The sequence below is a fragment of the Euprymna scolopes genome, chromosome 13, assembly GCF_053919585.1.
Source record: "Euprymna scolopes isolate OS-2025 chromosome 13, ASM5391958v1, whole genome shotgun sequence".
NCBI classification, from domain to species: domain Eukaryota; kingdom Metazoa; phylum Mollusca; class Cephalopoda; order Sepiida; family Sepiolidae; genus Euprymna; species Euprymna scolopes.
The window spans coordinates 117,093,545-117,108,908 of NC_136494.1; the positions used below are offsets into that span (position 1 = coordinate 117,093,545).

General features: G+C 31.7%; 1 protein-coding gene across 28 annotated transcripts in view; it reads left to right on the forward strand.

Annotated features, from left to right (window-relative positions):
• Positions 1-15,364, forward strand: part of LOC145292164 (uncharacterized) — an 801,350-nt gene that overhangs the window by 730,956 nt on the left and 55,030 nt on the right. For all 28 annotated transcript variants that reach the window (XM_080138343.1, XM_080138347.1, XM_080138350.1 and 25 more), the window contains one exon: positions 295-350. In XM_080138343.1, the coding sequence (XP_079994469.1) occupies positions 295-350 (56 nt within the window). The remainder of the gene's footprint in view (positions 1-294; positions 351-15,364) is intronic.

Here is a 15,364-nt window from a genome sequence, read left to right on the forward strand (position 1 = left end):
TATGTGTGTGTGTGTGTTTGATTCATTCTTGTCAAGATTTTATTTAGAAATGAGCCATTACCAGTTGTGTATAATTAACGTTGTTATTATATAGCTTTGTCTTTTGTCTTCTATTTAGAACTAAGTTTATTAGTCTCTCTTTTGTGCATCTCTCGGCTCTGATTTAATTCATCTTTTTCATAAACTTTTCTCTTGTTACGTCCCCTTTTCCAATTAATGGTGTTGATGTTTTCGTTTTGTTGCTTTGTTTGCCTTCCACAATATTTTTCTGAGCTCCCCTATTTTCTTTTTCAGCCTTAAAGACTCCCCCTGCATATGCAGAACAAAGAAAACAGCTGGAACGAGCCAAGGTAAGTGTAACATTAGCCCACCTGCAACTACTTATTACATCATGCTGAACAGTCTCGTTGCTCATCCCCAAAAAGATTGGGGGGGGGGGTGTTGCTGAATTGCAGCAACTTAATGGCATAAGCATTATTTCTTCTTTTTTTTCTCTCCCTTCATTCTGTGCAGTTTTGTTTTTTCACCCTTTTTTCCTCATATTTTTTCCTCCTTTATTTCCTCATATTTTTCCCTCATATTTTTCCCTCCTTTTTTCCTCATATTTTTCCCTCCTTTTTTCCTCATATTTTTCCCTCCTTTTTTTCCTCATATTTTTTCCTCCTTTTTTTCCTCATATTTTTCCCTCCTTTTTTTCCTCATATTTTTTCCTCCTTTTTTTCCTCATATTTTTTCCTCCTTTTTTTCTTCTCGTTTTTGCCTATCTTTCATTTCTACTTATATTGTGAGATGTTTTCTCCAAATTAGCATCAAAGGATTTTTCTAAGGTTTTACATATTTGAAGAAAGTAAGATTTATCCGCACGTCATTATGAATTAGTTCTGTATGCAATGCAAGTCAAAACTGCTCCAGTAAACAGATGGAAAAAAATAAATCCTGATTGATCATAGTTTAAAACTTTTCTAGAGAGGGGAAGGTGAAAGACTATGGAAATTGATTGAAATTTGGTTTGAAATAGAAGAGCCTTAACTTCACTAACAGACATCAACACAATGCTGGGTAGGATTATAGTTGATGATAGTATACGTCCCTTATTTTGTCCTTTTAGTTCTCACATTCCATGAGCACTGTTTACGACAAAGTGGGAAGAATGGCTGTTTTCTGGGTTGGAATCTATCCATCTAACATTTATCATTGGCTAATTTTTGACATTGAAGGAGTATTTTTTATCTCCTTACTTCGAGTGGCTTCATGGCTTGTCTAGAGCAATTTCTATATTGAGAAAAAAAAAAAGAGTAGTCAGTTACAATTCTATTACCACGTATTTATAAAAAGAAAACAAGAATTTCTACTGGTATTGTTATTTCTTTAGAAGAATCAATTTTGTTTTTACTGTCTGCTACTAACGCTGCTTGTGGTGTTTGCTTTGCTCTCTCAGCACCTGTCCACTGTAGATTACTTCATACTTACCTACCTACCATAGTGATGGGAAGAATGAGAGAGAGAGAGAGAGAGAGAGAGATTCCCCAAATGATTAGAACCACATGCTTACGTTATCCTTTGCCAGACCAACAGGAAACGATATTCAAATAGATGAGAGATGGTACCATTCTGTGAATGATAAATGACTTTATGGGAATCACCCCTCCCCTTCATCCAAGGAAAAAAAAATTGTTATGACTGGCGGTAGAACCTCTTGACATTAAGACATAGATTATACAATATAATCTTCAAAATGACAACCTTTACATCACTTTATAGTTTCACTAAACAGATTTGTTTATATTACAGTATATCAACCCTTTTTGTTCATTTAATGTCAAAGTGTAATACTTATTATCAATGATTGACTCCAATTTTTTATCTATGATTAGTGGAGGAGGGAGCACCTGGCTTTGCCCAGTTGTAAAATACGTTTAAATATGATATTTTAATCTGTCCAGATTTCGTATATGTTATAGTCGTGATTTCAAAAGTAAAAAAAGTATTTGGGTACCATCAGCTAGAACTGAAACTGAAACCGAAAGCAAAACTGTAGCATTCAAAGCTGGTGACGTTACGACTGTACCAACGTGACACACACATGAACTGATGAAAAATCAATTAAGATGAATGTACAAAATGTATAACGACTTTTTTTCAATTTAGATCCCTTTTTCACCCTTTAAAAACTATTTTAACTGGCTAAAGACCCATAAAAAAATGGTCCGTAACAAAATCCAATATTTGAGGCCCCTAGAACCGCTCTGCGATTTTTAGTTTTGGAAGAGATAGAGTTTGAAATATGGAGCCAGACAGACATGTATCCTTTTATATATTAGACTATGGGGAAAATGGGGTTTCATACCTTTTTCCATAGTATTATTACATAACTGAACAAACTAAATCCAATAAGTACCCATGCCAAGAGAGATTCATAAAACTGAGACATGTCTTTGGAGCTTTTAATATGTTCAAATCAGTCAAAAATGTTTTTGTGCAAAAAAAAAAAAAAAAATGTGTGACAGTAGAATTTACATAACTAAAGTTATGGGCTTAGAAGATTTATGATTTTATAGTGTTAATCCCCATCACGGGATGTAACAATTATTGGATTGTGTTCAGTGTTGAGAAAAAAATTAAATTTTATATCATTTGTTTAAATATTTATTACATTTACATTCATGGGAGAATGGATAAGCAATAACTTAAAAGTTGTGGATTTGAAATGGTTTGAAATTTTTCCTTCATTTGAATAAGTTTTTGAATATTTTGAGGACAATCCTAAATGAAATCGAAATTTTTTTTTTTTTGAATAATTTTGATACTTTCACTAAAAATTTGATTTAAAAAAATATCAGAAGCATTGAAAGATTATCAATAGACAGAAGTGATCCTATTATTTATTAAACCTGTTTGAATTAGTAGATATATATATATATATATATATATATATATATATATTTATTCTGGGTTGTCTTTATCACAGTAGGCTCACAAATTTTAATTACATTTCTCAGATAACCAACTCCTGAGTTTAATAGCATTATCTTAAATAAAAAGAAAGAAAAAAAAAGTGACGTGCGGACTTTATTTTTGATGCCATTATATATATATATATATATATATATATATATATATATATATATATATATATGCAAGGGCGTTTAGCAGAATAAATGATTCTAAAGCTTATTCAATTTCTGGTGAAGTTGTTAGTATAAAAAAATGTTTTTATACTAACAACTTCATCTATTGTATCAAAATAGAAGGGTTTATTGAAGACTTAAATTTTTTTTTCTAAAAACGACAAATTGTAATGATGAATGTTGCTTGTTTCTAAGCAACTGATGTCATCTGCTATTTGTCTGGCAGATCTGAATTACAATAAGAGGGGATCCATAAAAACTTCTGAATTTCATTAATGATTTGCAAAGTAAAATCTTCAAAGACAATTGAAGACTGATAGTCAAGAAGAAGCTAACAAATTGAATACAAGATATATACAAAAGCCAAACATTGGTAAACCTAGTATTATTAAATGTGTGATTACAGTTGAATATAGAAATAAAATCTGCTAGAATGTATGAACAAAATAAAATTTTAAAAATAAGCAAACTACGAAATATAACGGGCAAAATGACATGAAAAATTATTCAGTATTTTTCTTTATTGGAGAGAAGCAATGTTATATTTGATAAGCTTTATACAAAAAAGAATATGCAAAGAAGAGAATCAGAAAAGGTTTCATAAAGACATCTCAATTCGGTTCAAACAAGCTATGGAATTGAAAACTGTTTATCTGTATCAATGAAAGCATACACAAGAACAGATTGAATACAGTTTTCACCTGTCCTCCTCTGATTTTACCTTTTATCTGCTTCAGACATAACACTTCCACCATCAAGTTGAAAGCCACTCATGCTAAATCCTACAGTTCACTGCTCATTTACAACCTCCTGAACTATTTTGGATATCAATGAAAGATGTTTCCTCTTTTAAATAGCTCTAAGCTATCTAAATCGGAAACATCCTTCGGTGCTTATGCAGAAAGCGAACCGTGTGTTTTTTTTTTGTTTTTTTTTTTTTTGTTTTTTTTTTTTATATAAATAGGATTTTCAAGTTAAGTCTAATTTTTATGGTATCTTTTGTTTGTTAAATTGTAAGGCGAAAGTACAGAATAGTTACAAAATGACTTCCCCTTCCCCATGTAAAGAATGGGTTTTGAAATAATGTTTTTATTTCAGCATCGTTTGTATTCTGCATATGTACCCGTTTTTCAAACATTCTCCAGATTATTGAATCACAATCTGAGGGTGAAGGGAAGCTGGAAGCATACAATGAACATACAAAGTGGATGTTTACTTTGGAGTTCCCACATACCCAACCATTTGTAATGAATCCACCCATTGTAAATACTGCACATAATCCCACGAGATAAAATCTGTCTTCATTATAATTTAAAATAGAAACATTTTCTTTTAAAGTTTAGCTCATATTCTGAGACGGAAAATTTTAGGAACCTTGACGTGGATGGGTAGTTCAGCTAGTTGTTTTTATTTTTTCTAAAGATGATTTTTCTGTTGGACATGTTCCATTTCTTATAAGGTTATTGGCAAGTCTTGCCAGCTCATTACCCTTTCATGGCATCTTTGTCAGCAATGGCATCTACTAATTTTAGACAGAATTATTTTTTGCCTTAAAACAGAAAACATCAACAAGAAGGAACAAAAAAAAAAAAAGGAAAGCAACAATGTTTGCTTTAACCGACAAGGCAAAGTATTTTTGCGGCATAAAATATGTCCATTATTTGCATGCAGAATCGTCTGTTATCTTTTAGTAAATCTTAACTCATGAGGATATTTATTGGCAGTCAGTCAGAATCTTACAGCTGCTGGTTCCTTGAAATGCCTGCTGCCGGTTTAGTGCTTCCAGCAGTGAATTAGTTGTTCGTTTTGGAGAATATTAATGCTTATAATTTTTGTGCAATATTCGTAGATAATATTTACTTTTTGAATGAAAGAACTTTGTTTTGCTTAGAGGGTAGGGTGGAATTTACTTTACAAACAAATTATTCCCTGTAACTTTAATTTTTTCTTGAGGAATCTTTTGGATAGTTTTGCTAAGATGACTTATAATGTAAATATACAGCAGAAAATATAGCAGAACAGAGGTTATATATACACGTGTGTGTGGTGTATATATATATATATATATATATATATATATTTAGACAGCATTTTTTTCTCTATGGCATATTTCATTAAATAAAATAGACGTTTTTTGTCTATTGATTTTATTCTAAAATCTAAAACACCAACTATTAATAAAATAAACAAATAAATAGCAATATTAATACCATCTTGAAGTGTTTGTAGAGTTATTCATTTTAATAACTTTGCAAACATTTCAGGGTGCTATTAATTTAAACCAATGGAAAAAAAAGATAAATAATTAACCAACAAGAAAAAAAAAACAAACAAACAAAAAAACTTTATAAATTGTTTAAAGCCAGTTAGATTAATTTATTCCTGACAATGAATCCTGAAGGATTGAAAAGTACTTGGACTTATGATAAATATGGAGATAGCATCAACCAATGAAGACTGTTATTCGGAAGTTGGAAAGGATAAAAAATAGAATTAATAGACAAAAAAACTCTATTTTATTTAATGAAATATGCCATATATATATATATATATATGGCATATTTCATTAAATAAAATAGAGTTTTTTTGTCTATTAATTCTATTTTTGATCCTTTTGATATATATATTGTTGTGGAGACGCCTACTAATTAACATAGGCGGGTGAGTGAGATATATAAAAGGTATCATACCGGGGGAGTTCGGCAACGACCGTCGAATAGGCAAGACACTTATGCTGCCTCCAGTAAGACCTGCAACACGCCACCTGCCGGAATATCTCCAACTGAAGTATATCTGAAGACATGTAAATATGTATATAGCTTTTCTTCCTAATATATTCGTTATTATTGTATACCTTTACTTTCATGTTCTTGTTAATTATTTGTGCAGATACAACATATATATAAGGTAGGTAGGTACTCTCTACCGTTCTGTATCTCTATAAGGCTACCATTCGCCCATGTATGGAGTATTGCTGTCATATTTGGGCCGGTGCATCTGCTACTAGACTCTCACTCCTAGACAAGGTTCAAAAGAGAGTCGCCAACCTGATAGGTCTTGAACTGTCGTCCAAACTTCAGCCTCTGTCCCATCGACGAAATGTAGCATCCCTCTGCCTGTTTTACAAGTAGTTTAATGGTGAATGTTCCAATGAACTGCAAGCACTTGTACCCCCTCTATGTAAATGCCCCTGACAAACCGGACAAGCAGTAAAATCTCACCCCTTCACAGTAGAGATTCCTAGATGTAAGAGAGCCTTCTACTCCAGTAGTTTCCAGAACCGCTAGACTTTGGAATTCCCTTCCAGGTTCCTGCTTCCCCAACTGTACTGACATGCAGAAGTTCAAGTGTAACGTGAACCGACGTCTTGCTGCTCAACTCCCCACATAGTACCCCTGTAGCTTGTGTCCCTAACAGTAGCCCCCTACATCAAAGCGGCAATGTGCCTTGTTTGGGGTGAAAATGTAATTTAAAAAAAAAAAAAATAATATATATATATATATATATATATATATATATAAACAAATGGCATAATCACATTGACACATCGGTTCCCATCACCAAAGTTAAGCAGCATTGAGCCTGGCTAGTACCAGATTGGTGACCATTTGGGAATTCTCGGCACTGTATGTGCTCTTCGTTTATATCAGCATTATTTCCAGTCGTCCTGAACCTCTACTTGCCACTGGTATTTAATAACACTGACTTAGGGAACGTGTGATTTGAAGATTGCACAATTCTTGCTACAAAAAAAATTTAACATGCAGCCACTCATAGTGAGTATCCATAGTCTATCAAGACTGAAGGAAGCTATATATATATATATATATATATATATATGTTTTATTTTTTTATTACCGTTTTATCTGTTACATATGTTTTGGATATTGGACCATATTTACGATCCAACATCTTTGTCAGACATTACAGGTTACAGGTTTCTGTAAGGTCTGACGAGGCTGTTGGATCGTAGTCATGTTCCAACATCCGAAACATATATAACCAAACAGATAAAACGGTAATAAAAAATAAAACACATATTTGCTCTGCAATAGTATTGAGCACTCTCTTCAGGTTTTTACTAATTACCAGTTTTACCAAATATATATATAAAATGTTGTATCAGTGTACGTATCAAATCCCTTGATGCCAGTGTTATAGCCTTGAGGCCAGTAATAATCAAGACAAACACAGTGGTAAGTTACCAAAGTGCACACCATGATTCTGGGACCATAACTACCATAAATTGTTACTCAATAACATGCTAAAACTAACTCTATTTATAGTCTCTGGGCAAGTCCAATTATTCCTAAAATAGGTATATCAGCTTACCCCATAACAAAAATACATTTCATTTTTGTAACCATCCATTGCTCTCACTATTCCCAATTCCCTCCATGTCTATTTCAACAGATTTACACAATGCCACGGTAATCTCTGTCAAATCTCTTCCAATTCTCTCATAATTGTTTCTGTATGAAAGGTATTAAATATACGATAGGTTTATTCTATCTGAAAATGCCTCTGAAATACTGAATTTTTTTTTTTGTGATTTTCTGTTATATTTCGTATTTTAACCATTTTATTTTATACCAAACACCATGAATAAATATTTGAAGATATTAAACATAGAAGCTCTTATCAAAATGACTGGATTTGGCATTAAATAATCTGAAAATGGTTGATAAAACAAATCCATCTCTAGTTTTTGATTGCATTTATGCTTGACAAATAATTTGTAGTATGAAAGAATTAGGTGCCAATTTGGATATAAATAATTGGATACTCGGCAAAACATTCTAAAAAAAACCTTCTAAAAGATTATTTATATTTATGTTCGTTTTTAAATACTGAAAATTTTGTTATAAAAATAATAATAATAATTTTTATTGCTATAATTTTATTAAAAATGAAAATTATTTTATATGAATATAATTGAATTTAAATAATGAAGAATAATATTATTTCTGTATTAATGCGACTTAGTCTTGTTTTGTACAGTTCAGATTTAATGTTCTACTGAAGTCATATCATTTCTCTCAAAAATCATGAGGTTTGCAAGGCTTTCGTTAAGAGTCTTACTTTGTTTATAAAGCTACTCGGTGGAAGTGACGTCAGACAAATTTTAAACTATGGACGATCAACACTAATGTATTTTTTTTAAGAAAATATAAAAATAGAAGTTTTATTCAAACAGTCTTTATTTTAACTTTTCTAACAAAATTATAACCTTTATAATAAAAATATGTTTATGAACTGTTTTTTTTTTTGTTTTTTTTTTAAATCAAACATCAGAAGTGTTTTTAATATTTTTTTTTTACATCAAACATAAAAATATAATTATTATAAAAAAATATTTATGAACTGTTTTTTTTTATATATATTTATGAACTGTTTGATTAAAAAAAACGTTCATAACCATATTATTGAAAAAAGAAAAACTTAATAAATATATGTGGAAAAAAAAATAACCAGTTCATAAATACATTTTATAACAGTTCTATTTTTGTTAGATGTAAAAAGAAAAATGACCAACACCTGATGTTTGATTAAAAAAGAAAAAGCAATGCATAACCATATTTTTATTATAAACGTTATAATAATTTTGCTATAAAAGTTCAAATAAAGACTGTTTGAATAAAACTTCTATTTCTATATTTGTTTTAAAAACAAAAAAACAAAAAAAGCTACATTATATGCATTGTTGATCATATTGTACCGTAAAATCTGTCTGACGTCACTTCTGCCGAATGGCTTTGTAAACAAAGGCCGATTTGCAATATTTTTCACTGGTTTTTGTGGTGCTAAGCAGAACCAAATAACTTATATCTCTGGATGCAGAATGTCTGTCACCGGTTTTAACCCCAGGCACGATTCATACTCCTGAATGACAGGGCACTAGTCTGTCACCCACTTTACTCTCAGTAAAGCTGGTACCCTTTTATACGCCTGGGTGGATGGTTTGCTTCTGGCATCTGGTATTTGCAATCAGTCAGCGATCTAAGTACTGAGGAAGCTTGATATTGCTTAACTATGGTGATTAAACAAAGAATCAGTGAGGGAATCAACATGGTTTCATTCACAGCTAATAAGTAAATAAGTATTTTTTTTTATAGATAAATAGATTGATTCATTTTCTCTTCTTAGCTAATTTTTCTTCTGTAATATTGTATAATATTGTTATAGAGCAAATTTTGTTTGGGAAACATTACGTTATTCTACCACCTGGAAGTTTGTTGGGGAGGGGGAGTATTTTTTGTCAATCTTCCAGAAGCTTCTCTCGCACTCTCGTCTTCTTTCTCTCATTTTATTTTTTTCACCCTTTTGACCCTCCCCTCCCCTTGGCAATGCCCTGCTGGCAATTGGTTATCTGAGTAAATCATACAGTAGCCAGGTGTTCTTTTAATCTATTCCTGATAATTGTGGGTCACCCAACCTCTCCACCCTGGGTGTCTGGTCTTAATCATGGGTTCACTTCACCTTGTTCACTCACATATGCACTGACTTCCCCTCTGAGAAGGGATAAACACATGACCCTCACCTTCCGACACTCATTTCCTTATTTCCACTCATTCACACGTGCTCACATCGCACGTGTGTGTAGTTGAAGTTCTACACATTAGAGAGGGAGAAAGATGAAAAAGGAACAAACCAAATTCTATGTTCATAAACGTTTCATCTTTATTTCAAGACTTCCTCAGGATGAATAATTTGAAGAAAATAAAATACCAGTACAATATTTGGCGATATACTTGTTGTGTTTGTTATGTGAAAAGGATGTTCGTATTATTTGGATTCTCTAACCACCGTGCCATGGGTCCTTGCAGACCACTAAGTACGATTACTTGGAAAAATCAATTGTAGAAATGATATTCTTCCGAAGGTTGAAGGTTCAATTCAATGCGGGCGACCGAAAAATACAATTGCAAATTACTTAGAACCTCTATTCAGTTATGGCTGACGGAATGAGAGCATGCTACTCCTGTAAAGTAAATAAAGAGTTCCATTCGAAATTCCGTCAAAATTTCCGTGTTCGACAAGATACACTGGAAGAAGGTTGGGGATTACATCAACCAAAACATTGTGAAAATCACACTCAAGATGAAAACAGATGTCTGAAGAATCCAAATAATACGAATAACCAATTAAAAAATATAGAAATGAAATCGATGTATATGTATGTATGCATAAGATTCGTTCTAAAAGTAAAACCTATTTTTTAACTAAAAAATTAAGCTACGAAGACATGAGTGATACCATGAAAACAAGCAACCTTTTATAGTTCGGAATTTAGTTTTCTACATAGTCACCACCATTCTCAACGCACTTTTGCCAGGAATTCAGTGAGCCATCTCTGCTTATATAATATTTTTATATTTTTGGGAGGGAATTAGACTTGGAGTCTAAAGAGCAGAGTTTATTTTAATGTATTAATAAATGTATTAATACTTTTAAAAGAAAACAGTGCTCATTGTACTGTAGATATATAATAAGCTCAATAGGTATAGATATCCTAGAGCTATATTAATATTGAGTAAAACGATTGATAAAATTAAAAATCAGTTTCAAAAGGATTTTGTTTGTTTTTCCTCTAGAAACTGATTTTTTAATTCACAATTTTATGAATCATTTTACTCAATATCTATATAATACACGCACACACTGTATATGCCTCTGGATTAATAAATATAAACAAGAAAACCAAAATCAACTCAGAATTGGAACAATGAAATCGAAGGTAAATTTGATTATTTAAATTTTTAAATCAATTTATTTTGTAAAATTTAGTTTTTATAGTTAATATTAAATAACAAATAATGTGTCATTAATGTGGAGACGAGAAACACACACACACACACACAGACTTGAAGTTATATAATTTAATTAATGCCTCTATGTGTGTATGTATATATATATAAAGAGTAAGAAAAAGAGTTTTTAAAAATTCAAGGGAGAGAACTTTGTAATCGCGCACATCTATTTTCCTTTAATGTTAAAAATTTGTTTTTAGATATTTATGTTTGCAAAAGTTAAGAGAAAATTTCATTACGTGATTACTTTAATATTTAAGAATATGACTGTTTAAAAATAAGCGAGCAAGAATGATAAGTGAGGGAGAACTGTTTCCACTCTAATAGCTTTCTTAGTCAGTCTATATTTTCAGAAAGAAACTGAATCAAAATAAAAGAAATCCATGCCAAATATCATAGTGGAACGAATAAAACAAAGAAATAGACTAGTTTGAATCAAATATTGGTATTTCAGATAGCTTCCTAGATAGATTGATTTTGAAAACCTGAAAATGTAAACTGAAATGTTTTTTTTTTTTTTTTGTAAGTACTTTTGAATTAAAGTAATTTGTATTTAACATTAATAAGAACATGGAAAACATTTGTATATTTAAAACTTGATGTTAACAAAGAAGACGTCTTTTATCACATAAAGGACAGTGGATTGTTTGAAATAGTAAAATTATACTGACACTTATAATTTATATGCTTTTATGCTAATGTTAAATTTCGTAAAATTGTATTCATACACATTATATTACATCTATGTGGATATCTATATGTGCTCATATGTGTGCGTATGTGTATCAGAAGGAAAAGACTTCTGAAAAATGGGCATAAAAAATATATTGATGTAAAAGAAACAGTAAAAAAGATTTGGACTTCCCTCTAAAATCATTCAGACCACTCAGAACAAAACAGAAAGTCATACATTTTAAAAATATTTTTCCATTCACCTGTGTGCTTATGATTTTTTGCTGACGGATTATATATATATATATATATATATATATATATATATATATATATATATATAATTTATTTGTTTAGTTTGTTTACAATACTTTAGAACGAATTCAGTTATTTAAAAATAAATTGAGACTATAATTGCATCAACATAAACAGTTACACGAATTACATTCAAGATGAGAACAGTAATTTGAAAAAGCAAAATAATAAAAATTATCAATCCTTATCTAAAAGATTATGGGATAGTTTTCATAATGTTGGACACAACTTCCGTTAGCATAGATTGTTTGTGCATTATCAGCCAACAGCTCATGTGAGTTTCTCTTCTAATTTCAAACGAAATTAAGGGAAATTATGGAATAGCTAGTAGTTGAGAACCCATGAAGAAAATACAAGCAACAAATGATTTATAGCGAACCCAACGTTTAACATGTGGGAACTGTAAGATTTTTTTTTTTATTTCAAAAGATGCATCTGAAGGTTTAAGATTACATTGGTCAAAACATGAGAATAACACCCAAGATGCAATAAAAATCTGTTTTAAACTTAGAAAAAATGCCACAGAAATGTATGGAATGCTTCAGACTGCTTTTGGACCATCTTGCATGAATCGAACATCAGTTTTTGAGTGGCATAAGATTCAAGGAATGTAGGGAGTCTGTGAGGGATGATGAAAGGTGTAGGGGGAGTAAGGAAGTTAGAACACCCGAGTTGATTGGATCATTGAAATGCTTACACAAGAGGACTTCCATGGGGGCTTCCAGAAGTTGTATGAACGGCGCAACAAGTGCATTGCAACCAGAGCAGATTACTTCAAAGGGGATTAGACTTTCATATGTGTACTGCCAATGAAAGTGCTCATACAAAAAAAGTTTGGAAACTTATTGAAGGCACTTCATACATAGATTCTATAAATATTGGCTCAATTAAAATAAAAAGAAAATGTCTTTTTTTTTTCTGAAGTTGTAATTATCAAGAAGCATAAAAACAAATGAAATAATTTCCATATTGTTCCTATTTACAATGCCTCCCCACGAGACAGAGTTAGACACCAGGGTCGTTTTTTAATGTAGGGAAAAGGAACAAAAATAAAAATTGTCTCAGTCGTGAAGGATTTCTCCTCCACTGACTGAGAACAAGAAATTGAAGTGCAGCATCTGAAGACTGATACTACACTTTGATCTTGACCCGAAGGCCAAGAATGTTATTGTTAGAAATACAACAAATGTCCTTTTTTTAAACTGATAAGCAATGAAAGTTATCGCCTAATTAGATAATGTAACAGGAGACCAGCTGAGCCGTCCTCTCATGATGAAGGTCAGGATAATGCTTTGTGCTTGATCTACTTCCATTTCAGCTGAGTAGAGTCAAGATTGATGATTGGGTGCTTTTTTTTTTTTTTTTTTTTTTTTTGCTGAGGCCAAATGTGAATTCAGAGCTTCATATCTATTCCCCGCCTTCAGCTACTAGATACGTTTTGCTGTATTCATTATATGATCCTGAGAGATAACCTTTGTGACAACCCTCCAACACCATCTCCAAGAAAGATTTAAAACCCTGGTACATGAGAATAAAGGACCACTGCTTGTGTCTTGTCTTGCATTCTCGGCCAGCTACATTTCATTATTTGTGTGTTCAGATATCGGCACACAGTAGCCATTTCTTTTTGGGATGGTACACACCATGCAAGCTAGGCTCAGACTTATAGTTCTTTATTTCAGTGGGGTTAATACCTCGTCTGTAAGCCAGTGGGGAACAGTTTTGTTTGCCATTTCCAAACTTGTAAATGTCTAGTTCGTAGCACCAAAAAAAAAAGAAAATCTGTAATTCCTACATAACATCAGTTTTGTATGTTTTCTTCCAGTTTATGAACCTGCAATGCCACCCTCCCCGTCACTGCAGACTTTTGTAGTTTGAGTGTACTTTGTCTATTTTATTTCCTAACATCATTTTTGGTGTTCATTTAACCATACAAAGCCTTAAAAGATTACAATTAATAAACAAGCCAATTTATGATGTCATAAAAGACGCAAATTTTGATCTTATTTACTACTTGAAATCATTAAAACGGAAGTAATCAATAAGAAAACGAAGGTAAAACTCTCTTTCATTAAGCAGACAGAGCTAATTACTAAGTAAAAGAAGACAAAACTTCCTCTCTTTGTTCTATAATAAGGGAATAGTTTTGTGTCTAAATTTTATTATCAGTTATTATTAAGATTAAGCCTCTTTTCTCATTAAAATTAAATTTGCACACATGATTATTGAAGTAAGATTAAATATTTATTGAAAGATGATTTAATGTATCGTTGTGATATAGATTGTTCAGCAACAGAATGATTGTTTTATGCTGATTTAAATTACAAGAAGTTCTACCCGTCCATCAGCTTTTCGCACTTCGTTGCTAAGTGGATAGATTGAATAGACGTATCTTAAGATGTATTTAAAATAAACGGTTTTCTTTATTGGTCATTCTGTCACACTTTAAGTTTGAAATATAATTCAGATTACTGTTCTTATGTTGAGCGTTATCTTCACAGTGCTTCGATTGATGTAACCTTTGACCTTCTTCAGGTGTATCTTGTTGAACTCAAAAAATTTTCTGTTGAATTTAGGAATCTGTATGGCATTTCGAACAGAACCTTTTATAAATATAGATAGAAATAAAAGGTCCGTTCAATCTTCTGTGCAGAGTTACGAGGTCAACAAGATTCTCTTGAAAAAGGTTGAAAGTTAAATCAGCCAACACATTATGAATATAACAATCAGAATGAGAACAGTAGTTCGAATAATCCAAATAATATGAATTATCAATCCACATCTCAAAAATTCAGAAACATAATATTGAAATATAATGTTAAGATGCGTCCACAAGAGACTTTGTAAGTTAGACACACTTAAGTTTGAAATAGTATTTTCATCGCTGAAAAATCGGAAATATCTTAAGAATATCCATTCTTGTTTTGTTAATTCTGTGCTTCTGTAGGTTGGAATGGCAATTTTCCTCTTCTTTGCGTAATTGATTATTCCAGACATTTATTGCTCGTCTACCTCAGTTTCGTGCCAAATATTCTGTAGGAATTCATCCGATGTCTGCATGCAAAGATGCTTGACCCATTTGCAAGACTACAAAATGGCTGACCATAAATTCACAAGTTAAAGTTCACCTGAAACTGACTGCTTCAATTCATGCTACGTTCTCCAAAGTAGATTTAAACAAAAATAAAGCACATAGCGACTGAGATGGAAGAGGTTACTGTAAATTAATCCCCATATGGATATTCTAGGTATAGAGTTGTGCAGCGAGATGTTTGTTCAGATTACATTTGAATTTCTGCATGTTCATATAGTTTGGGAAAACAGTGAGCAGGGAAAGTATTCTTCAAGAAGTTTTTTAAGGATTGCTTCCAATGCAATAAACTCTGCTGTTCTAATTAGTTAAGATGGCAGTCATTTAAAGAGTGAGATTAATTTTTA